Source organism: Cervus canadensis, chromosome 10 (genome assembly GCF_019320065.1).
Source record: "Cervus canadensis isolate Bull #8, Minnesota chromosome 10, ASM1932006v1, whole genome shotgun sequence".
NCBI classification, from domain to species: domain Eukaryota; kingdom Metazoa; phylum Chordata; class Mammalia; order Artiodactyla; family Cervidae; genus Cervus; species Cervus canadensis.
Window position 1 is genome coordinate 48,297,656 of NC_057395.1, and position 25,597 is coordinate 48,323,252.

Here is a 25,597-nt window from a genome sequence, read left to right on the forward strand (position 1 = left end):
GGCTGACTGATTATGTCCCAATGTTCAAACAATTTTTTTGTGTATAACCACAGCTTCACTCAGTTCAGTTCAGTTCAGTAGAATTGCCTATGTTTTCCTTCTTGCTGATTCTCAGATCTCAGTATTCTATTATAAAACTCTGTGCACAGGAGTTCCTTGCATTTTTAACATGGGTCTCATTGTAACAGGCCAGAACGCTACTTGCTGTTGCTTTTTCCCATCAAAAAAAGAAACTAGTACCTGTGTCACCTGAGTTAGGACTCTCCTAGGTTAGGCAGGGTCCTCATCAAGATACTGTTGAGTTCTCTAGCCTCAGGAAGCCCTGCACCTATTATTGCCTGATTGCTGAGCTTGCATAATTTTCAGTTCTCTTGCTTGACGTTTTTTTCCAATTTTGTAATTGTAGTAAAATACATGTAACATAAACTTACCACTTAACCAATTCAAGTGTATGGTTCAGTGGTATTAAATTCATTCACAGTTCTGTGCTTCTGTCACCAGCACTCACCTCCATAACTCATCTTCTAAACTGAGACTTGCCCCTACCTCCCAGCACCTCCCACCCTGCTTTCTGTCTCTGTGATTTTGACTGTTCTAGTACCATGTTTACATGGAATCATACAGTATATGTCTTCTTGTGTCTGACTTATTTCACTTAGCATAGTTTCTTCAAGGTTCATCCATGTTGAAGTATATATCAAAATTCCTTTTTAAGGTTGAGTTAATATTTCACTGTATGTATTTACCACATTTTGCTTATCCATTCATTTTTCAATGGATACTTGAGTTGCTTTCACATTTTAGCTATTGTGAATCATGCTGCAGTGAGCATGGGGTGTATAAATATCTCTTCGAAACATGGCCTTTTAACTCTTTTAAATATATATCCAGAAGTCGAATTGTTGGGTCAAAGGGTAATTTTATTTTGGGGAGAATTGCCATACTCTTTTCTACAGTAGCTGTCCCATTTTACCTTCTCACCAATGATGCACAAGGTTTTCAGTTTCTCTACATTCTTGCCAACACTTGGAATTTATTTTCTGTTGGTTTTTCTCTTTTGAATATCTTCTTTTTCTATGGCTGAGCCTCATGGCTTTCAGGATCTTGTTCCCTGACCAGTGATTGAATGTGGGCCATGGCAGTGAAAGTCTGGAGTCCTAATGATTAGGTCACAAGGGAACTCCCTGGGCATTTCCTTTTTTTTGTTTATTTAAGTAGCCTTCCTAATGTATGTGAGGTAGATCACACTGTAATTTTGATTTGCATTTTTCTGAGGATTAATAATATTGAGCACCTTTTGGTATGTATTCTTTGGAGAAATGTTTATTCACCTCCTTTGCTGATTTTGAAGTGATAGTTTTCTTATTGGTTTTGAGTTTTAGAAGTTCTCTGATACCGTTATCAGTTACATGGTCTGCAGGTATTCTGTCCCATTCTTTGATTTGCCCTTTTATTCTATGGATAGTGCCTTTTGATGCAGAAAATTTTTTAGTTTCCATGAAGTCTAATTTTGTCTGTTTCTTGTTTTTTTTTTTAAACCAGTGCCTTTGGTGCCAAGAAAGCATTTCCAAATCTGTCCTTTCCCCATTGAATGGTCTTGGCATTCTTATCAAAAATACGTTTGATCACCCACACTTAGCATCATACTCGAGAGTGAAGAGTTGAAAGATTTCCAGAGAAAAAGCAAGATTTCCTCTAAGATCAGGAAGCCACTCTTGTTCAGTATAGTGTTGGAAGTCCTAAGCAGAGAAATTAGGCAAGAAAAAAGAAATAAAAGACATGTAAGTTGGGAAAGGAAGAATTAAAATTGTCACTATTTGCAGATGACATGATGCTTTGTATAGAAAACACTAAAAACTCCACCAAAAACTGTTAAAATAAATAATTCAGTAAAGTGCAAGATAACAAAATCAACACAGAGAAATCTGTTGTGTTTCTGTACACTAATAATGAAATAGCAGAAAGAGAAATTAAGGAAACAGTCTTATTTACAACTGCATCAAAAAGAATACCGAGGAATAAATTTAACCAAGGAAGTAAAAGATCTATATACTGAAAACTGTAAAATATTGATGGAATAAGTTGAAAAGGACAAATGAAAGATATTCTATACTTTTGGATTGGAATAATTAATATTGTTATAATGTCCATACTACCCAAAGCAATCTACAGGTTCATTGCAGTCCCTATCAAAATTCCAATGGCATTTTTCACAGAAATAGAACAAACTATTCTAAAATTTGTATGAAACCACAAAAGACCCAAATAGCCAAAGCCATCTTGAAAAAGATCAGAGCTGGAGGCATCATGCTCACTGACATTATGAGGCTGTAGTATTGCCAACAGTATGATGCTGGTACAAAAACAGACACAAAGACCAGTGACACAGAATAGCCCAGAAATAAACCCACACATAATGTTAACTCGTTTATGGCAAAGGAGCCCAGAATATGCAATGGGAAGGGATAGGCTTTAAGTAAATGTGCTTGGAGGATTGGACAGCCACATGCTAAAGAATGAAACTGGACCAGTTTTCTATGCCATACATAAAAATGAACTCAAAGTGAATTAAAGACTTGAATATAAGACCTGAAACCATAACTCTCCTAGGAGAAAACATAGGGGTCAGCTCCTAGACATTGGTCTTGAGATTTTTTTAGTTTGATATCAATACCAAAGGAAACAAAAGTTAAGCACGTGGAACTACATCAAACCAAAAGCTTTTGCACAGCAAAGGAAGCCAACCAATGAAAAGGCAACCTAGTGAACAGGAGGAAATATTTGCAAACCACATATTGATAATGGGTTAATATCCAAAATATGTAAGAACTCTTACAACTTAAGAGCAGAAAAACGATTGCTTAAAAATGGGCAGGGGATGTAAATAGACATTTTTCTGAAAAAGACATACAGATGGACAACAGGTACAAGAAAAGTGAGCTATCACTTCACACTTGCCAGGATGGCCATCATAAAAAAGACAAGAGATAACGTGTTGATGAGGGTGTGGAGAAAGAGAAACCCTTGTGCACTGTTGGTAGAAATGTAAACTGGTGTAGCCACTATGAAAAACAGTTTAGAGGTTCCTCAAAGAGTTAAAAATAAAACTACCATATTATCCAAAAATTCCACTTCTGGGTATTGATCTGAAGAAAATAAAAACACTAACTCAGAAAGATGTCTGCACCCCAGTGTTCATAGAGCATTATTTTACAGTAGCCAAGATACGGAAACAATATCAGTGTCCATTGGCAGAAGAATGGATAAGAAAAATGAGACATGCCTGCCCACTCACCCACACCATCTATAAGCACACAGTGCAGTATAATTCAGCCATTAGAAAGTAGGAAATTCTGCCATTTGTGACAACACAGGTGAACCTGAAGGACATCATGCTAAGTCAGAAAGACAAATGCTATGTGATCTCACTTATATGTGAACTATTTTTTTTTTTTAAGAAAAACCAAGCTTATAGATAGAGAAAACAGATTGGTGATGGGCAAAAACAGGTGAAGGGAGCCAGAAGGTACAGGCTTCCGGTTATAAATAAGGGCTGTGGATGTATTGTACAGCATGGGAACTATAGTTAATAGTGTACTGTGTTGCATACCTGGAAGCTGGTAAGAGGGTAAATTTTAGTAGCTCTCTTCATTAGACTTATTGTGGTGATCATTTTGCGATACATACACATATATATGTTGTGTTGTATACTTGAAACTAACATAATAATGTAGATCAGTTATACCTCACTCAATCAGTCAAGTGAAGTCTAGGGAAAAATAAATTAATGAAAAAAATTTAAAAAGTCATTTCATCATGTATGTGAGGTGTTTTTTTTTTTTTTTGTAAGGTTTTATTTCTGGGCTATCCTATTCTGTTTTTCTGTGTGTCTGTCTTTATGCTACTACCACACTGTTTTGATCACAGTAACTTTCTACTAAGTTTTTAAATCAGAAAGGGTGAGTCCTCTGACTTTGTTGTTCTTTTTCAAGAAGCATCGTAACATTCAGGGAAATCCAATCAGATGACAGAGAGCTTTTATTAGACACCTTGGGGAAAGAGATGAGACACACCAGGAGGGAGGCCTTCCGTCCTAGCGTGTAGGATCCCTGTCAGATTCTGCCCGGATGCTCTGCTCTGGTCCCTTTTACAGTTCAGCTCTGGGTGATGTGCACTCAACACTAACTTGAGATGTGTCTAAGACCATGAACTTGGTAAAGTTTTCCTGGGCTGCTTTTACTTTCCTGTTCCTCTTAGATTAGTTTGGCTAGAAAGCATCTGTGAAAATTGATGTTATTAGATATAATTTTTCTGTACTTTAAAAGAATTCACATTCCATACTGACTGTTGTGGGACTGGCTGCTGCCTTTAGAGAAACTCTTAACTGTAGCTATGCTGAGATTGGATTTGGGCTTATCTCACTGCACAAACGGGTGTGACCTTCAGCAAGTCTTTGCCAACAGGAGTCGTGCGTCCAATGTGCTCTGCTGGTCCCTCTGCTGCATGACAGGTGCAGGGTTGGGCCTGGAGGTGAAGCATGAGTCGGGTGTTGTCTCTGCCTGGAGAGGGCACGTGAGTGGTCACATGTCCCCATGTACTGTACAGGCTGTAGTGGGGTTGCAGTCGAAGCCACCATTCAAATGCAAGATGTCCCAGCCTCCTGGGCTGGAGTTACTAAGTCCTAGGGGACCGAGAAGTTTTGCTTGTGGCTTACTCATTGAAAACAGGAAGACTAATGAGAACCCACAGCCTACCCTCTTCTAACGGAACCAGAGCTTGGCTACAATTGTCCTATCTAAAACCACCCTTGGCATTGGTGTCTGGTCCAATGCGTTCTGTGTGGCCTGTGGTGGTGCAAGAGTCCTGAGGCTGGGCTCTAGCTCCGGTACCTGACACGGCCTTGCTGTCTTGCAGATGTCTCATGCAGCCACCAGTGCCTTCTGCCGTTCTATTAAGCTGCAGTGTGAGCTCTACCCCTCGAGAGAAGTGGCCATCTGCTTGGACCCTTACTGTGGACTTGGGTTTGTCCTCTGGTGCCTCTGTAGGTGAGTTTTCTCTGTATCTCTGTGATATAAGTAAATAATCATGCATGCTTTTTCAGATCACCTGTGAGCTCAGACCTGCTCATGGGAGGGGGCTGCCTGCAGGATGTGGCTCCCTCTCAACCTGGCTCTGCATGCTGGTAGCCAGGTAGCCACACTCACCAGCATCTGGAAGGTTAGTCTCCATAAAATTTGCTGAAACTGACAGAGACAACATCTGGGGCCGCTCTGAGAAGCTGTCTGTTGGGAGCCCATTTTCCAAGCAACCCCCAGACCTTGGGCTTGCTTCTTGTAGCTCCAAATCTTTGTAGATGTCCGAGGCCTGGAACTGTGACCAGGGGCATCCAGGCTCTTTGCTTCTTGGCTTCTCCCTGACTCTAGCTGGAGGAGGCTGGGAGCAGGCTCCTCTCCCCTCGTGGCAGGTATCAAGAGTATATATAGAAAGAATGAATGTTTATTGGCATTTTTCTCTAATTGTACATATATGTTCATCGTAGAAACTTTAGAAAATACAAAATAGTATAAAGAAGAAAATTAAGCTTTCCATAAGTATACAACCTAGTGAAAGTGAAAGAAAGTGAAAGTCACTCAGTTGTGTCTGACTGTTTGCAACCCCATGGACTATACAGTCCATGGAATTCTCCAGGCCAGAATCCAGGAGTAGGTAGCCTTTCCCTTCTCCAGGGGATCTTCCCAACCCAGTTCTCTTGCATTGCAGGCAGATTCTTTACCAGCTGAGCCACAAAGGAAGCCCAAGAATACTGGAGTGGGTGGCCTAACCCTCCTCCAACAGATCTTCCCAACCCAGGACTCAGGCCATGTTCTCCTGCATTGCAGGCAGATTCTTTACCAACTGAGCTATCAGGGTGATTCCAGTAAATACACTATTAGCATTTTGGCACATAGTCTTTCAGATTTTATTTTCTAATGTAGTGTACTACTTTTTATTAACATTTTCAAACATGTGCAAGTGTTTTAAGTGTATAGAAATGCTGTAACAAACATCAGGGCCCAACAGCCAGCTTCACATGGACTGTGTTTTGCCAGTTTTGTATCAGGGTGATGGAAGTGTTCTAGACTGCATTGTGATGAGCATTGTATGACTCTGCAAATTTGTCAAAGTTCTTTTAATTCTGTGCTTCAAATGGTTGGATATATGATGTGCAAATTATACCTAAGTAAAACTTTTTTTTTTTTTTTTAAAGAAAACTCCTTTCCTTGAAGTAACTGAGGTGTATGGCACAGAACCTACCCTGCCCATTCAGGAGGCTAACCAGTGTGACACCACAGGGTGACATGTGTTATCCTGAGTTGTACAACTGCCTTGCTCAGGGTGCCCAAATTGTGAGAGTTATCAATTCTTTGTATGTTTTATCAAGTTAATAATCCAAAATCATTGAATTATAAATGTATACCTTTATATTAGTTACCAGAGTGTATTTTTTCTCTCTTTTCCTGGTCAACCATTTTTTATTTCAATTTTTTACTTTAGGTTTTCTTTTTCAGAGAACTGTTAGCTTCACAGCAAGATTGAAGGGAAAGTGCAGAGATTTTCTGTTCCACCCCACCCCCACATGCACAGCTTCCCCATTATAAGCATCTCCCACCAGAGCATGTGTTTTTTACAAACTAGGAACCTGCCTTGACATATTATCATCCCAGAGTCTGTAATTTACATCAGAGCTCACTCTTGGTGTTTTAGAGAGCCCAGAAGCAGACTCATGTAAGTACAGTCCTTTGATCTTTGACAGACGTGCAGAAGCAGTACAGCCATACAGCGGCCTTTTCAACAGATGGTGTTGGAGCAACTGGACATCCACCCCCGCCCCCTGCAAAAAAATGAATCTACACAGAGGCTTTGTGGCCTTCTCAAAAATAGATCAAAATACATCATGTACCTAAATGTGAAACATAAAACTATGAAACTCCTAGATGATAACTTGGGAGAAAATCTAGGTAGTCTTGGGTTTGGTGATGACTTTTCGACACACCTCCAAAGGCTTGATCATGCAAGAAATAATTGACAGACTGACTTTATTAAAAGCAATTGTCTCTGCTCTGCCAAAGGCACTGTCAAGAGAATGGGAGCAGGCCAGAGACTGGGAGAAAATGTTCCCAAAGTGTTTTTAAACTGTTCTGTTCTTTTTGAAGTTAAGATCTAAACTGAAATAGTTGAGGTTCCAGAAATTTGCAGGAAATAATTTCTTCCCTTGAAGCAACCTGCTATTAAGTTGGAAAGTATAATAGCCAGTGCCAAGAAATCAGTCTTGGTTAATAAATGAAACAGCAAGCAATCAACTTTTGTTGGATTGAGACCAAAAAAAGGCAAGTAGAAAATTGGTGAATCAGGTTTTCTGTTGTCCTCTGTTAGGATTTAATAGCTTTTTTATTAATGTTGACTTCCATTTACAGAAGTGAAGACAGAGGTGAAACTATGCTTATTTTCCACAAGTGTGCTTAGTTTCTCTAACCTTGAACTCTACACTGTGGACCCCACCTTTTGATGCCCTTAGCAGATCTTTTATCCTGATGTGTATTCTTAAGAAAGCTAGTAATAGGTGATTTGCATTTTGTTTTCTTCATTTTGGGTCTCCTTATGATAGGATTTAAAAGGAAAATGCTGATAACAATATGGAAACGATAGATTGTCGTAATTAAGAAGTGTATCACTATAGGGTGTTTATGTACATTTTGGTTCCCTGACACACGGGAATCCAGTGTTGTTAACTGAGCTTGGTGTGTGTCAGAAAATGGGAGTCCTCGGTGACAGAGAAGTGTGTAAACTGGAGCTGGAACAGAAGCCAGGCAGGGGTTCTAGTTCAGGTGGTCCAGTTCATCCTGATTCACGAGTGGGTTGAATAACATTCGGTGCTCATGGGATACTCCAAGCCATGTTTCCTGGTGGATAGTTATGACTTATATGGTACACGATGTGCAGGGTTGTTAGATCTTGGGCTGTTACCTGGCATTGATCCAATTTTGGCCAGGATTGTTCTTTTAACATCCATACCGCAGAGGTAAATTTTTCATTACTTTTATTTCTTCCTGTTTAATGCTGCCTTGAGGATTCTCATTGAAGTTGGGAACTGAGCTAAAAAAAAAGCTCTAATTCAGGGTCACTCCACACATGGTCTGTAGGCTGATTCTGGAGCGCCACATTGCAAAGGGCAGAGGGTGCGTTGGTACCTGTGGCAGTAAACACCAAGGAGTCGTCCACTCGGGGGCTGCCGCTCGTGTTGGTGTGCTCCGGGGCAGGGGGGTCTCCCTTAGCTCTCACGGCCCCTGGAAAGAAGATGAGTGCTCCAGGCACGGTCACAGGACCTGTGAGTGTGAGGGGCAGCCCTGGTGCACTGTAGATCTAGGCTCCTCTTCAGACCCCAAGTGTGTATTCTTGAAAAGCTGATTGGTTAGAATTGAGAAAACAAGTAGGACATAGCGGTTTCTCAACCAGATGGAAAAACTGATTTTAAGGCACTGCAGTGTTGGATACAAGAACTTTTGGATAAAAGTGTGTTTTCACAAACTGTAGGACTTGGCTCCATTTGTGCAGAAGTGTTGTTGGATCCATCTGACTTGCAGTAAGTAGCTGTTTGACTAGAATGTCAGTATTTTTAATACAGATATATTTGCTGTAGTGCTGTTTGATCTCTTAAATAACCACCATGTTATAAAGTCATCCTTAAAGACCTCAATCAGCTTCCAAAGGACAGATCTTAGAGAAAAATTGACAGAATTTTGAATGTTACAATTATTGGAATGGGCTCTTACTGATTTTTATATAATGACTATAAAAATAATTTTTATATGTTTCCATAGGACTCCAGTGGAATGTGCAGTTTTGCATATTATGTGAATAACACATAATATTCACATTAGCAAGATTTCAGAGGAAATATTTGCAAACTTTCAAAGGAAAGTTTGGGGTATTAGAATCCTTTATCCTGATTACTAAGACCAGTCAGTATATCCTCAGAGCTCTTGAATTCCCTGGTGGTTCAGATGGTAAAGAGTCTGCCTGCAGTGTGGGAGACCTGGGTTCAAACCCTGGGTTGGGAAGATGCCCTGGAGAAGGAAATGGCAACCCAATCCAGTATTCTTGCCTGGAAAATCTCATGGATGGAGGAACCTTTTGTTCTGATGGTGGGGCCATGCTCAGTAAACCTTTAATCCAATTTTCGGTTGATGGGTGGAGCTGTGTTCCCTCCCTGTTATTTACCTGGGGCCAAACTATGGTGGAGGTAATGAAGACAATGGTGACCTCCTCCAAAAGGTCCCTTCCATTCATGTACTGCTACACTCAGTGTCTGCACATCAGAACAAGGCCCAGTTTCCCCCACACTCAATCTCTCCCATCAAGAAGCTTCCATAAGCCTCTTATCCTTCTCCATCAGAGGGCAGACAGTATGAAAACCACAATACAGAAAACTAACCAATCTGATCACATGGACCACAGCTTTGTCTAACTCAATGAAACTATGAGCCATGCGGTGAAGGGCCACCCAAGACGGACAGGTCATGGTGGAGAGTTCTGACAAAATGTGGTCCACTGGAGAAGGGAATGGCAAACCACTTCAGTATTTTTGCCTTGAGAACCCCATGAACAGGATGAAAAGGCAAAAAGATAGGACACTGAAAGATGAACTCCCCAGTTCGGTAGGTGCCCAATATGCTACTGGAGATCAGTGGAGAATAACTCCAGAAAGAATGAAGAGACGGAGCCAAAGCGAAAACAACACCCAGTTGTGGATGTGACTGGTGATAGAAGCAAAGTCCGATGCTGTAAAGAGCAATGTCGCATAGGAACCTGGAATGGTAGGTTCATGAATCAAGGAAAATTGGAAGTGGTCAAAGAGAAGATGGCAAGAGTGAATGTCGACATTTTAGGAATCAGCAAACTAAAATGGACTGGAATGGGTGAATTTAACTCAGATGACCATTATATCCACTACTGTGGGCAAGAATCCCTTAGAAGAAATGGAGTAGCCATCATAGTCAACAAAAGAGCCCGAAATGCAATACTTGGATGCATCCTCAAAAATAACAGAATGATCTTTGTTTGTTTCTAAGGCAAACCATTCAATATCACGGTAATCCACGTCTGTGCCCCAACTGGTAATGCTGAAGAAGCTGAAGTTGAATGATTCTATGAAGACCTATAAGACCTTCTAGAACTAACACCCAAAAAAGATGTCCTTTTCATTATAGGGGACTGGAATGCAAAAGTAAGAAGTCAAGAAACACCTGGAGTAACAGGCAAATTTGGCCTTGCAGTACAGAATGAAGTAGGGCAAAGGCCAATAGAGTTTTGCCAAGAGAATGCATTGGTCATAGCAAACACCCTCTTCCAACAACACAAGAGAAGACTCTACACATGGACATTGCCAGATGGTCAGTACCAAAAACAGATTGATTATATTCTTTGCAGCCAAAGATGGAGAAGCTCTATAAATAGTCAGCAAAGACTTCCCTGGTGGCTGACTGTGGCTCAGATCATGAACTGCTTACTGGCAAATTCAGACTTAAATTGAAGAATGGAGGGAAAACCACTAGACCATTCTGGTATGACCTAAATCAACTCCCTTACTATTATACAGTGGAAGTGAGAAATAGATTCAAGGGATTAGACCTGATACACAGAGTGCCTGAAGAACTATGGACAGAGGTTGATGACATTGTACAGGAGACAGGGATCAAGACCATCCCCAAGAAAAAGAAATGCAAGAAAGCAAAATGGCTGTCTGAGGAGGCCTTACAGATAGCTGTGAAAAGAAGAGAAGTGAAAAGCAAAGGAGAAAAGGAAAGATATACCCATTTGAATGCAGAGTTCCAAAGAATAGCAAGGAGAGATAAGAAAGCCTTCTTCAGTGATCAGTGCAAAGAAATAGAGGAAAACAATAGAATGGGAAACACTAGAGATCTCTTCAAGAAAATTAGAGATACCAAGGGAACATTTCACGCAAAGATGGGCACAATAAAGGACAGAAATGGTATGGACCTAACAGAAGCAGAAGATATTAAGAAGAGGTGGCAAGAATACACAGAAGAACTGTACAAAAAAGATCTTCACTACCCAGATAATCATGATGGTGTGATCACTCACCTAGAGCCAGACATCCTGGAATGCGAAGTCAAGTTTTGCGTTAGGAAGCATCACTATGAACAAAGCTAGTGGAGGTGATGGAATTCCAGCTGAGCTATTTCAAATCCTAAAAGATGCTCTGAAAGTGCTGCACTCAACATGCCAGCAAATTTGGAAAACTCAGAAGTGGCTACAAGACTGGAAAAGGTCAGTTTTCATTCCAATCCCAAAGAAAGGCAATGCCAAAGAATGCTCAAACTACTGCACAATCACACTCATTTCACACGCTAGTAAAGTGATGCTCAAAATTCTCCAAGCCAGGCTTCAGCAAAACATGAACCATGAACTTCCAGGCGTTCGAGCTGTATTTAGAAAAGGCAGAGGAACCAGAGATCAAGTTGCCAATATCCACTGGATCATCAAAAAAGCAAGACAGTTCCAGAAAAGCATCTATTTCTGCCTTATTGACTATGCCAAAGCCTTTGACTGTGTGGATCATGAGAAACTGGAAAATTCTGAAAGAGTTGGGAATACCAGACCGCCTGACCTGCCTCTTGAGAAATCTACATGCAGGTCAGGAAGCAAGTTAGAACTGGATATGGAACAAGAGGCTGGTTCCAAATTGGGAAAGGAGTTTGTCAAGGCTCATATTGTCACCCTGCTTATTTAACTTATATGCAGAGTACATCATGAGAAATGCTGGGCTGGATGAAGCACAAGCTGGAATCAAGATTGCTGGGAGAAATATCAACAACCTCAGATACGCAGATGACGCCACCCTTATGGCAGAAAGTGAAGAAGAACTGAAGAGCCTCTTGATGAAAATGAAAGAGGAGAGTGAAAAAGTTGGCTTAAAGCTCAACATACAGAAAACTAAGATCATGGCATCTGGTCCCATCATTTCATGGCAAAGAGATAGGGAAGCACTGGAAACAGTGAGAGACTTAATTTTGGGGATCTCCAAAATCACTGCAGATGGTGATTGCAGCCATGAAATGAAAAGACGCTTGCTCCTTGGAAGAAAAGCTATGACCCACCTAGACAGCATATTCAAAATCAGAGACATTCCTTTGCCAACAAAGGTCCATCTAGTCAAAGCTATGGTTTTTCCAGTAGTCATGGAGGGATGTGAGAGTTGGGACTCCAAAGAAAGCTGGGCACTGAAGAATTGATGCTTTTGAACTGTGGTGTTGGAGAACACTCTTGAGAGTCCCTTGGACTGCAAGGAGATCCAACCAGTCCATCCTAAAGGAAATCAATCCTGAATATTCATTGGAAAGACTGATGCTGAAGCTGAAACTCCAATACTCTGGCCACCTGATGCGAAGAACCGACTCATTGGAAAGGACCCTGATGCTGGGAACAATTGAAAGCAGGAGGAGAAGGTGATGACAGAGGATGAGGTGATTGGATGGCAACACGGACTCAATGGACATGAGTTTGAGTATACTCTGGGAGTTGGTGATGGACATGGAGGCCTGGTGTGCTTCAGTTCATGGGATCACAAAGAGTTGGACATGACTGAGCAACTGAACTGAACTGAAGTGAAAGCAATCACCAGCTTGTAGCATTTGATCTCAGAGCAAATGCTTTCAGCTCTTCACCACTGAGTGTGTTAGCTGTGGGTTTGTCATATAAGTCCTCCATGCCTACTTTCTGGAGTGTGTGCTTAGTCGCTTCGGTTGTGTCCAACTCTCTGCAACCTCATGGACCATGGCCTCCCAGGCTCATCTGTCCATAGGATTCTCCAGGCAAGAATACTGGAGTGGGTTGCCGTTTCCTTCTCCAACTTTCTGGAGAGTTTTTAATCATAAATGGATGTTGAATTTTACCAAAAGCTTTTTCTGCATCTATTCAGATGATCATGTGGTTTTTATTCTTCAATTTGTTAGTGTAGAGTACTACCCTGATTTGAAAATACTAAAAAATCCATGCATCCCTGGGCTGAATTTCCCTTGATTGTGGTGTATTTAATATTGTTGGATTCGGCTTGCAACTACTGGAGCTCATAAAGTTAATTTAGTAAGTTGGCAGGATACACAGAAATTGGTTGCATTAACAGTGAAAGGGAAGAGAGAGAAATTAAGGAAACTACCCCATTTACCATCACATCAAAAAAAATAAAATACTTAGGGATAAACCTCCTAAGGAGGCAAAAAGACCTGTATTCTGAAAACTGTAAGATGCTGATGAAAGAAATTGAAAAGGACACAAACAAATGGAAAGATACACTGTGTTCTTGGACTGGAAGAATCAGTATTGTTAAAATGACTGTATTGCCCAGGACAATCTACATAATGCCTATCAAATTACCAAGGGCATTTTTCACAGATCTAGAACAAAAAACTTTAATTTGTATGGAAATTTAAATTTGTATGAAAACATAAAAGACTGAATAGCCAAAGCAATCCTGAGAAAGAAGAATGGAACCAGAGGAATTAGGGTCCCTTACTTCAGACTGTACTACAAAGCTGCAGTCATCAATACAGTATGGTGCTAGCACAGAAACAGAAATACAGGTCAATGGAAGCAGGATAGAAAGTCCAGAGAGAAGCCCATGCACCTGTGGTTAATTAATCTAGGACATAGGAGGAAAGACTATCTATACTGGGGAATAGGTAGTCTCTTTAGTATGTGATACCAGGAAAACTGTATAGCTACATGTAAAAAAAAAAAAATTAGATCATTCTTTAACACCACAGGCAAAAATAAACTCAAAAGAGATTAGATACCTAAACTTAAGACCAGATACTATAATACTCATAGAGGAAAACATAGACAAAACACATCAATCACAGCAATATCTTCTTGACTCCATCTCCTGGAGTAATGGAAATAAAAACAAATGTGACCTAATTAAACTTGAAAGCTCTGGCACAGCAAAGGAAACCATAAACAAAAAGACAACGTATTGACTGGGAGTAAATATTTGCAAATGATGCAAGCAACAGGGGATTAACCTTCAAAATATGCAAAGAGCTCATGCAGCTCAATATTTTAAAAAACCCAATCAAAAAGTGGACAGAAATCTAAAATGACATTTCTCCAGAGAAGACATACAGATGGCCAACAGGCATGTGAAAAGATGCTTAACAACATTGCTAATTGTTAGAGAAATGCAAATCAAAACTATAATGAGATATCACTTCATATAGTCAGTCATCAAAACTGACTGGCCATCATCAAAAAGTCTACAAATAATAAACTCTGGAGAGGGTGTGGAGAAAGAGAAACCCTCCTACAGTGTTGGTGAGATTGTAAATTTGTACAGCCATTATGGAGAATAGAGTTTCCTTAAAAAAACTAAAGATGGAGTTACCATGTGATCCTGTAGTTCCACTCCTGGGCATCTGTCTGGAGAAAACTCTAATTTGAAAAGATATATGTACCCCAGTGTTCATTGCAGCATTGTTTATAGCAGCATGGAAATTTGCAAAGACAGGGAAGCAACCTTAATGTCCATTGACAGATGGATAAGGACAATATGGTATATATACACAAAGGAATACTACTCAGCTCTAAAAAAAGAATGAAATGATGCCATTTGCAGCACCATGGATTGATCTAGAGATTATCATGCTAAGTGAAATAAACCAGAGAGAGATACCATATGACATTGCTTATATGTAGAATCCAAAAGAACAAAGATACAAAGGAGTTTATTTACAAAGCAGAAATAGACCCACTGACATAGAAAACAAACTTACCAAAGGGAAAGTGGTGGGGAGAGGGATAAATTAAGAGTTTGAGATTAACGTATGCACACTATTATATATAAAATAGGTAACCAACAAGGAAGGCCCTACTGTATAGCACAGGGAACTATACTCAATATTTTGTAATGCCATATGAGGGAAAAGAATCTGAAAAAATACATCTGTGTGTGTGTATAACTGAATCACTGTGCTGTACCCTGGAAGCTAACACAGCTTTGTCAGTCAGCTACTCCTTCCAGGCGTCCCTGGGGCTCAGATGGTGAAGAACCCGCCTGCCGTGTGGGAGACCTGGGTTCAACCCCTGGGTCGGGAAGATCCCCTGGAGAAAGGGAAAGGCTACCCGCTTCAGTATTCTTGCCTGGAGAATTCCATAGACAGAGGAGGCTAGTGGGCTACAGGCTGTGGGGTCACAGAGTAGGGCATGACTGAGCCTACACACAAGAGAATGCATGTATTTTCCTTAGTTATTTTTTGGTATTTATTTGGATCATTTTGAGTGAAATTATAATCCTATTCTAATTGTCTTAGTTTTATTTACTCTGAATGTCCATTTTCTGAACTCGAGTTGGGCATGCTTTTCCTCAGTTGGCTGTTTAGTACACATGTAGGCTGCAAGGCTTCTGTTGCAACCCTCTTCTCTGCCTGTTGATGTGGCAGCCACGGAAGACAGTACTGCAAGGACTGAGGGCCAGGTCCCAGTGAAACTTCAGTTGCTAAACCAGACAGCATCCACTTTGTCAACTGCTCTTCCAGACTTTCAGACCTTTTAACCAAAATTCAGTCCTCTGTTTCCCACTGTGAGATTTAGTTTGTTAGTGTAGTAGCTTTGAGAGAAACCTACCAGCATCATAGCTTTGAAATACCTCACTAAGTGCTCAAAATGACAGTAACTGCAGATCATAGTTACATAATTCTTTTGTATTTTTCAGAATGTTTTCATAAACACCTTTTGTTTTTTATTTAAAAACACTTGGGAGTAGAGTTGATGTGACTGTCCCCTCTTGCAAATGGAAGCAGGTGTTTCTCAGAGGCCAGTGTATCCCCCTCCTCTATCCTCGCTGAGCCCTGCCATGTCTCTCTACAGCGTGTACTCTGGGCACCAGTCCATCCTCATCCCGCCGGCAGAGCTGGAGACCAACCCTGCCTTGTGGCTGCTTGCCGTGAGTCAGTACAAAGTCCGGGATACGTTTTGCTCCTATTCAGTGATGGAACTGTGCACCAAGGGGCTGGGATCACAGACAGAATCCCTCAAGGTAAGCAACCTAAGAGTGCCTGGAGCATTGCCAGCATCCTGGGGAAGCACAGTATCTGAGGGCGTGGAAGAGGTGTGGTGGGGCAGCCACTGTCACGTGAGGGTTTACAGAGTTGCTTCTACATGAAAACCTTGTTTTATACCATGAATGTTTTCCCACTGCCAGAGTTAGAGATCAGAACATATGTTATTGATGTCTTTAATTCTGCTAGGGCTGCTCGGAGGGGCCTGAACTGCCTTTTTAATTGTTGGTGGATTCAGTTTTATTCCAGTGATGAGGTTACAGTCATAGGTCTTAATTTAGCCATACATTTCGTTTTTCTTGAAGATCTTGATTGGTATATCTGAGTCCTAACCAGATTTCAGTTGTACAGTTCAGTGAACAGTGGTTTGGTTTTATTTGTTAATATTCAGTTACCATTATGTGATAGCCAAGGACATCTGGGTAGACATACCATAATACTCAAGTAACTAGGAGAGAATAGTTATAAGACCTATTATGGTTAGTATTCCAACTGTTCACTGTTTCTATGCTCAGATACATGTGAGAGAGAGAGAGAGTGTGTATGTATATACCCAGGTTATATTTGTGTGTATGTATATATACATACAAATTACCTATACACTTGCCATTAGTAAAGCAATATATTTCTCTCTCCTGGATTTTGTTTCCCTATTCAGACCCAATGCATTAAGCATGAACAAGAAAGCAAAATGCATGGTAACTTTGATATTAAGCTACAGAAATAAATTATTCCTTCAGTTCAGTTCAGTTCAGTTGCTCAGTCATGTCCAACTCTTTGCGACCCCATGGACTGCAGCACGCCAGGCCTCCCTGTCCATCACCAACTTCTGGAGTTTATCCAAACTCATGTCCATTGAATCGGTGATGCCATCCAACCATCTCATCTTCTGTCATCCCCTTCTCCTGTCTTCAATCTTTCCCAACATCAGGGTCTTTACAGATGAGTTAGCTCTTCGCATCAGGTGGCCAAAGTATTGGAGTTTCAGCTTCAACATCAGTCCTTCCAGTGAACACTCAGGACTGATCTCCTCTAGGATGGACTGGTTGGATCTCATTGCAGTCCAAGGGACTCTCCAGAGTCTTCTCCAACATCACAGTTCAAAAGCATCAATTCTTTGGTGCTCAGCTTTCTCTATGGTCCAACTCTCATATCTCTACATAATTGCTGGAAAAACCATAGCCTTGACTAGATGGACCTTTGTTGGCAAAGGAATGTCTCTGATTTTTAATATGCTGTCTAGGTTGGTCATAACTTTCCTTCCAAGGAGTAAGCGTCTTTTGATTTCATGGCTGCAGTCACCATTTGCAGTGATTTTGGAGCCCCCCAAAATTAAGTCAGCCACTGTTTCCCTTGTTTCCCCATCTATTTGTCATGAAGTGATTGGATCAGATGCCATGATCTTAATTTTCTGAATGTTGAGCTTTCACCCAAGTTTTTCACTCTCTTCTTTCACTTTCATCAAGAGGCTCTTTAGTTCTTCACTTTCTGCCATAAGGGTGATGTCTCCTGCATATCTGAGGTTATTGATATTTCTCCTGGCAGTCTTGATTCCAGCTTGTGCTTCATCCAGCCCAGCATTTCTCATGATGTACTCTGCATATAAGTTAAATAAGCAGGGTGACAATATACAAGCTTGACGTATTCCTTTTCTTGTTTGGAACCAGCCTCTTGTTCCATATCCAGGTCTAACTGTTGCTTCCTGACCTGCATGTAGGTTTCTCAAGAGGCAGATCAGGTGGTCTGGTATTCTCATCTCTTTCAGAATTTTCCACAGTTTTTCATGATCCACACGGTCAAGGGCTTTGGCATAGTCAGTAAAGTAGAAATAGATGTTTTTCTGGAACTCCCTTGCTTTTTCTATGATCCAGTGGATGTTGGCAATTTGATCTCTGGTTCCTCTGCCTTTTCTAAATTCATCTTGAACATCTGGAAGTTCACGGTTCATGTACTGTTGAAGCCTGGCTAGGAGAATTTTGAGGATTACTTTGCTAGCGTGTGATGTGAGTGCAGTTGTGTGGTAGTTTGAACATTCTTTGGCGTTGCCTTTCCTTGGGATTGAAATGAAAACTACCTTTTCCAGTCCTGTGGCCACTGCTGAGTTTTCCAAATTTGCTGGCATATTATTTCTTGAAGTTATATAGCAAAAGAAATTTATAAAACATAATTATTTTTCATGTCCACCTATGTTGTGCTATAAAAGGATTATGTTTCATGAACTTTCCCACAGGGTGCATATGTAAGTGACCAAATGAAATAAATGATATCTAAGCACTTCACACTTTGATTAGTTTAACCCTTATAGTGGCTCTCTGAACTGGATCCATTATTGTCTCCATTTTAAAGATGAGAAGACTTTTGTTACAGAGATATCAAGCACCTTTTCCAAGTTCTTATATTTAATAAACTTCAGGGCCAAATTTTGAATCTCTGACCCCAAATGCACCATCCAGAGCCTAGGCTGCATTCTCCCAGGACACATGTGTGTCGGGGGCCCTCCTGTTGTGCACACTCATCTTGACCCATGTAGCAGCATGTCTGGAAGGTCACCCTCAGCACAGGAGCCCTGTCAGCTCTCCCAGCTGTGGCTGGCTCCTGGTGACTTTCCCGTGTGCTCTGGAGACCCCGTTGCTCCCACGCTCCCATGTCATTGCCACTCCCATCATGGTCTGTGCTCTTCCTGGGCTCTGTCTGGGACTGTTATGCTCAAGGCACTTCATTTCCAGCTCCAGGGTGTTTCCATGGAATTTGGGCAGAACTGAGCTGTGCTTCATCATGACAATTTAAGCTCAGAACATGAAAGGAGAACAGTGTTTAAGAAGCTGCCCAGATGTTTTTGTTTTCCATTCCTGTATTAAAAGTAGGTTTCTCATTTCTCTCCAATGTGTGTTCTGTGTATCCAGGCTCACAGATGCTTCAAACAGGTGCTTCTGTTTTCCCCATACCCTGTCCTTTAATTATTTTATCCCCATCTTGTTTTTCTTCAACTTTGCTCCTCATTATGCTTCTTCAGTTACGTAAAATTTGTAATGGCATCCTTGATAATCGGATATGGGACGTTTTTTGTTTATACATATGTTCTACAGCATTTTGATTACTCGCATGGACACAGAGCTCTGGGAATGAATATCTCTGTGGAGCTTCTGTGGTTTTGTGGGTCTGGGTGAGGAGCCTGCAGGTCACACCTTAACTCTGGCAAGTGTGACCTCCTGCCTCTGTCATTATTTGTAGGCACGAGGACTGGACTTGTCCCGCGTGCGGACCTGTGTGGTGGTGGCAGAGGAGCGGCCCCGAATAGCACTCACCCAGTCTTTCTCGAAACTGTTCAAAGACCTGGGCCTCCACCCGCGGGCCGTTAGCACCTCGTTTGGCTGTCGAGTGAACCTGGCAATTTGCTTGCAGGTGAGTTTCCTTGATGCCAATAAGTGCTTGGGTCACAGAGTGACTTTTAAAGACAGGCATACAGCGCCAAACTGCTCACCACAGTTCCCTGCTGATGCTAACCCACATTTAGAAGGAATCTTTCAATCAAATGCATGTGGTTGGTGCACACTTGTTTCCTTTTTATTTTAGTTAAAGTCTGCGTTTCTCAGTAACCATTATTCATAACTAGGGTTCACAGGCTTACTCTGTCCTGGGACATTTTAAGTTTTGTAGTAAGAGTTCCTGTTTGTCCAAACCTCTCAAGTCAGGCTCTTTAAAGATGAAATACTAAACAAATGTTTCACTGTGGCAAGAAATCCTGTGCCTTGAAGTACTTAGTCTCTTGTATTGCAGACAGTGATTTCTTTAGGGAGAATTCCAGTACATTAAGCAGGTTCACAAATTTGCTCCTGTGATGACACCATTGAAGTAACACTTAATTGCTGCATTTCTAAGGTAGAGCTGTACATGAGGCTGCCCTCATAAGGTAGCCTTGTATCCTATGTGGCCAAAAATATTTGTTTCCTGTCTCTTCATTAGCCCACTTCTGACCATTGTCACTGTTCTCTCCTGCTCTGAACTCTTGACTTGAGATCTAGTTTATGAAGGAGAGGAAGGTCGTGTGGGAACCTCCCCCAGTGCCCTTCAGGCCGCCTCAGCCAAAATGAGCTGGTCCCAGGCTCAGCTGCAGGCTCTGTTCCTTTGAGAATATAAAAAGGACAGGAACTTCCTTCACAGCAGGTGCTGGAGTGGAGGACAGTTGCCGCAAACCAGCTCCTAAGCTCCCCTCCCTGACACCTATCATGTTCCCTGTGTGTGGCCAGAGGTGCTGCTTTTAGTTCCCCTTGGGCAACCATGGGAAGCTCCTGGTCTGCTGCCTCCTGGCTAGGGCTCTCAGTATTTGAACTTCGGAGACAAAGGACTGACTCTCCCCACATGATCAGTTTGATGAGATAGCTTTAGAAAAATCAGCTACAGGAAGCTTTTCTGATTTTCATTAGATGTTCCTTGACTCTGTCTCCCTTCTCTTTGAATCAGCTCCATTTTTAAACATGTGTAACTACCAGAGTCCTCAGGAGTCCATTGAGCCTTGTTCTGTGATTGAAGTAATCTGAAGGATTGGATTGATTTGCCCAGCTAGTCCTTTAAATGCTGAGATTTTCTTTTCCTCTTCACCTTTATCTGTTCTGCTTGAGAGGAAATGAGAAATGCACTCATTAGATGAATCCAGCTGTAGGATTCTGTAATACTCCTTTCTCCTGCAAGCAGTGGGGAGTGAATCACGAGTCCACAGGAATCTGTGAGAGACATGCCCCTGCCCACAGCGATGTTATTCTTCTCTCTCTCGAAATGCTGGCAGATGAAGGGAGAAGGACATAGAATAGATCCCATATTAACGAATATCATTTAGCACTTGTTCACTTCATACAGGCAACAAAGAATTCTACAACACTTTATTATATAAAATTAAAACTTTGTAGACACTAGAAATAAAGCACTTATGTTATTTACCTCTTTTTTCATTTATTTCCATCTCCTTAATCCAAAATGTTTTAAGAAGTTTTTATAAGGAAGCAGTAAATTAAGTAGGAAAACTAAAATACACTAAAAATAATAGAATAGGTAGAGGTGACAGAAAATAAGGGTAAGAAGCCAAGAATGAAGTTGACACATAGGTATTTGGCACCTTGTGGCCTGAAATACAAGCTCCATCAGTCTGTGTCCTTACCACCTAGAACTGGACCTACCTGGTGCTTTGTAAATATTTAATAAATATGTGTTGTAAGAATGTTGAATACTTGAAGTTCTGTACTTTTAATTTAAAAAAGAATAATATATTCTTTTATAGAAAACAGTCCCATCAGCATGATGTGGAGGTCAAAGTTGACATTGCCAGACCCAGGTCACAGTGCTCTTTTGGAGTGTTGGCGCGTCTTGAAGGGTTTTTGTACATTTTAAGTTTTTCTACTCGTGTGCTTTACTCTCACCTAATTTTCAGCCCGTTTTTCTTTTTCTGAATGGTTAGTATTAGAAAATAGCTGAAAGTATTAATGAGTCTGGCAGTAGAGATAAATCAGGTAAATTCAAGTGCGTCCTCCTAAGCAATGCAGGCTCTCTCTCCCTGCCATGCCTGCAACCAGGTGTGCATCGGGACTGTGGAGTCTTATGGTTTGGGGAACTTGACCATGTGTGCTATGTGGGACACAGCACACAGCAGGCTATGGGCAGAACCCTGTTACCGCACATGTGGATGTGGTGTCTCTGGCATGCTCCATCCTGGGAGTAGCCTCGTGTCAGCCAGAGTCACATTTTACTTAGAGAAACTCAAGACACAGTTCTGGTCCTCAGGGAACCACATGGACAGTAGACATAGAGATGAATTTTTCAGTAAGCGAGTAAAATATTCTTAGGAAAAATGAAGTAAGAGCATAAAGCGGGGACAGAGGAGGCAGTTTTACAGTTAGGGTAGCCAAGAAGGACGTCTCTGAGTTGACAGTTCTGCAAAGCACCCTGTGACGTGAATGTACAAAAATGTGGGCAAAAGCAGCAACAGGTGCAAGGCAGGGTTGGTCAGTGGAAATGTTTATTTTCTATTAATTTTTGCATAAATCAAAAAATATGTGATTGTGATCCCAAACAAGATTTTCATGACCAAGATAACCATGATGGTGTGATCACTCACCTAGAACCAGACATCCTGGAGTGCAAAGTCAGGTGGGCCTTAGGAAGCATCACTACAAACAAAGCTAGTGGAGGTGATGGAATTCCAGCTGAGCTATTTCAAATCCTAAAAGATTATGCTGTTAAAGTGGAAATTTCAATTTGGAAATTTAAACTCCAAATTTAAATTTGGAAAACTCAGCAATGGCCACAGGACTGGAAAAGGTCAGTTTTCATTTCAATCCCAAAGAAAGGCAACGCCAAAGAATGTTCAGACTACAGCACAACTGCGCTCATATCACACGCTAGCAAAGTAATGCTCAAATTTCTCCAAGCCAGGCTTCAACTGTACATGAACTGTGAACTTCCAGATGTTCAAGATGGATTTAGAAAAGGCAGAGGAACCAGATTTCAAATTACCAATGTCCGTTAGATCATAGAAAAAGCACGAGAGTTCCAGAAAAACATCTATTTCTGTTTTATTGACTACGCCTTTGACTGTGTGGATCACAACAGACTGGAAAATTCTTCAAGAGATGGGAATTCCGGATCACCTTACCTGCCTCCTGAGAAATCTGTATGCAGATCAAGAAGCAGCAGTTAGAACCAGACATCAAACAACAGACTGGTTCCAAATTGGGAAAGGAGTACATCAAGGTTATATATTGTCACCCTGCTTATTTAACTTATATGCAGAGTACATCATGAGAAATGCTGGGCTGGATGAAGCACAAGCTGGAATCAAGACTGCCAGGAGAAATATCAATAACCTCAGATATGCAGATGACACCACCCTTATGGCAGAAAGTGAAGAACTAAAGAGCCTCTTGATGAAAGTGAAAGAGAAGAGTGAAAAAGTTGGCTTAAAACTCAACATTCAAAAAGCTAAGATCATGGCATCTGGTCCCATCACTTCATGGCAAATAGATGGGGAAACAGTGAGAGTGAGAGACTTTATTTTCTTGGCTCCAAAATCACTGCAGATGGTGACTGCAGCCATGACATTAGAAGGCATTTGCTTCTTGGAAGAAAAGCTATGGCCAACCTAGACAGCATATTAAAAATCAGAGACATTACTTTGCCAACAAAGATCCATCCAGTCAAAGCTATGGTTTTTCCAGTAGTTCATGTATGGATGTGAGAGTTGGACCATAGAGAAAGCTGAGCACCAAAGAATTGATGCTTTTGAACTGTGGTGTTGGAGAAGACTCTTGAGAGTCCCTTGGATAGCAAGATCAAACCAGTCCAACCTAAAGGAAATCATTCCTAAATATTCATTGGAAGGACTGACACTGAAATAACTGCAATACTTTGGTCATCTGATACAAAGAACTGACTCACTGGAAAAGACCCTGATGCTGGGAAAGATTGAAGGTGGGAGGAGAAGGGGATGACAGAGGATGAGATGGTTGGATGTCATCACTGACTCGATGGACATGAGTTTGGATAAGCTCCGAGAGTTGGTGATGGACAGGGAGGCCTGCCATGCTGCAGTCCATAGGGTCGCTAAGAGTCGGGCATGACTAAGCGACTGAACTGAACTGAACTGATCCGAAACAAACAGAGAAGGCATTGCTTGAGGTTGAGGTCTGAGAGCAGAAGCCCCACATCTCTTGTTTCCATTGTATTTCTGCAGGGCCTGACACATAAGAAATGTGTAATAAAGATATTAAATATGCCAAAACTGAATTTTTAAGAATGATTATACAAATAAGGAAAACAATCTGAGAAGTTATGAATTTTTAGAGACTGAATTTTTTACAAAAGAATATTTATTTTAAGAAACAAAAATCGGAAAATACAGACTAGTCAATAAATAACACCCTAGAGAGAATCACCATCAATTCCTTAATGTAAAAACATGAAAAACAGAAATGCTAAGGTATTTCCCAAATTCCAAGCCCTGTCCTAAGTGCTTGAAGGTATTGTGAAAGTGATGCCATTTTTGTTATGGAACCTCAGAATTACCAGCGTGTGTGAAGTCAGTGAGTGTTTTCAGTTGATTGGTTGTTGTTTGAGGGCATGTTTTCTCAGCTGGATGGCCCGCCATGCTTCCTCTGGGCCCTCGACTGGACTGAGTGCTCTGGGAGAGGGCAGGCCTCCATCTCTCGAGGTACGTAGCCAGGGACCTTGTCCAGCCGAGGAATGGAGCCGCATCTGAGCTGTGCTCTCAGAATCACATTTCTAGTGTCCATGGGCCCCCTTCCAGAAGTGTCCCCTGGTCTTGGGGAGGCTGAGTTGTGCAGCCAGCAGGTTGTGGTGACTGCAGAAAGAAATGTTGGTGATGCATGAGATTCTGAGGTACCTGAGTGGGGCGGCACGAGGCCAGACCCACACAGGACTGTGCCCATGCAGAAACCTGGGCTTGATCCAGCTTTCTCGGGATGTTGGGAGAGACAGTCAGCCAGGAAAGCCGCGAAGCAGCCGAGGAGCTGCCCCTAATGGCTTTAGGGTCTTTCCCCTGTGGACTCGGATGCTTTTGGATGGTGGAGGTGGGGACCGGAACCTGGCAGATGAGAGGGAAAGGGGATACAGCGTCTTGGAGGACAGAACTGAGTGGGAGGCAGGGTGCCCACTGTGGGGAGTCCCTTTCGCACCACTGAGGGAGGAACCTGAGGTTTGGTCCATGCTTCATGCGTACTCTGAACTCTTTTCTTCTCCTAATCTTGTAGATGAGCAGGGCTAGACAGCCTGAAGATTCACAGACTCCCAGGGTCACCTTCATTATTGTAGTAAGAAACTTGAAGCTATTTCAGTGAGGAACACTCGACAGATTTGGTCAATTAAATTCATACTCCCCGCTTTCTCAGTAAAGAACAGAAACTAGAGAAAAGTACCATAAAATCAACACCCACTGACCGTATGTATGAAAAGCAGTTCCTCAGGCCAACCTGCCCGTTACCAGTCATCTGTTACCTCCTCTGTTGCTCTGTGGATATGTGAACATCTTTTTAGATTTTTTTTTAGCCTTTAATGGTACAGTGATTGATTTTTAATGATTTCCATATTTGACATTGTTTTTGATCTTCTTTTTACTTTGTTCTCTGCTTTTTGCATTCTCCTCCCCACCCCTCCCTCTTCTTCATCCCACTTTTACTGCTGGGTTGTCTGTTTCTGTGTCTGTGTGTGTCCTCGATGTTCGGTTTCTGTTGGTCTGGTGTCCTCTGCTCCCACCTCCTGCTGCTGTAGCCTCACCGGCTGTGGAAGCTGGCCGAGCAGGTAGGGACTTCCCGCCCGTCCACACCAGTGCCTGCAACCACACAGTTTCATCAGCTCCCAGCAGTGGGCAGATTAGGAGTTGAGTGCGGAGATGGGCTGGGCTTGTGGACCCGTGGGCAGGAGGGCTGACAGCCAGCGTGATGTCATGTCCCAGATCTCTTCAGACGTCTTGCATTTGTGAC

General features: G+C 41.7%; 1 protein-coding gene across 8 annotated transcripts in view; it reads left to right on the forward strand.

The window, feature by feature from the left end:
• Nucleotides 1–25,597, forward strand: part of DIP2C (disco interacting protein 2 homolog C) — a 308,890-nt gene that overhangs the window by 267,185 nt on the left and 16,108 nt on the right. For 4 of the 8 annotated variants that reach the window (XM_043480646.1, XM_043480643.1, XM_043480639.1 and 1 more), the window contains 4 exons: nt 4,915–5,045; nt 15,922–16,090; nt 19,344–19,514; nt 25,386–25,415. In XM_043480646.1, coding sequence (XP_043336581.1) covers nt 4,915–5,045; nt 15,922–16,090; nt 19,344–19,514; nt 25,386–25,415 — 501 coding nt within the window. The remainder of the gene's footprint in view (nt 1–4,914; nt 5,046–15,921; nt 16,091–19,343; nt 19,515–25,385; nt 25,416–25,597) is intronic. The other 4 variants (XM_043480648.1, XM_043480647.1, XM_043480640.1 and 1 more) reach the window with 2 other exon arrangements.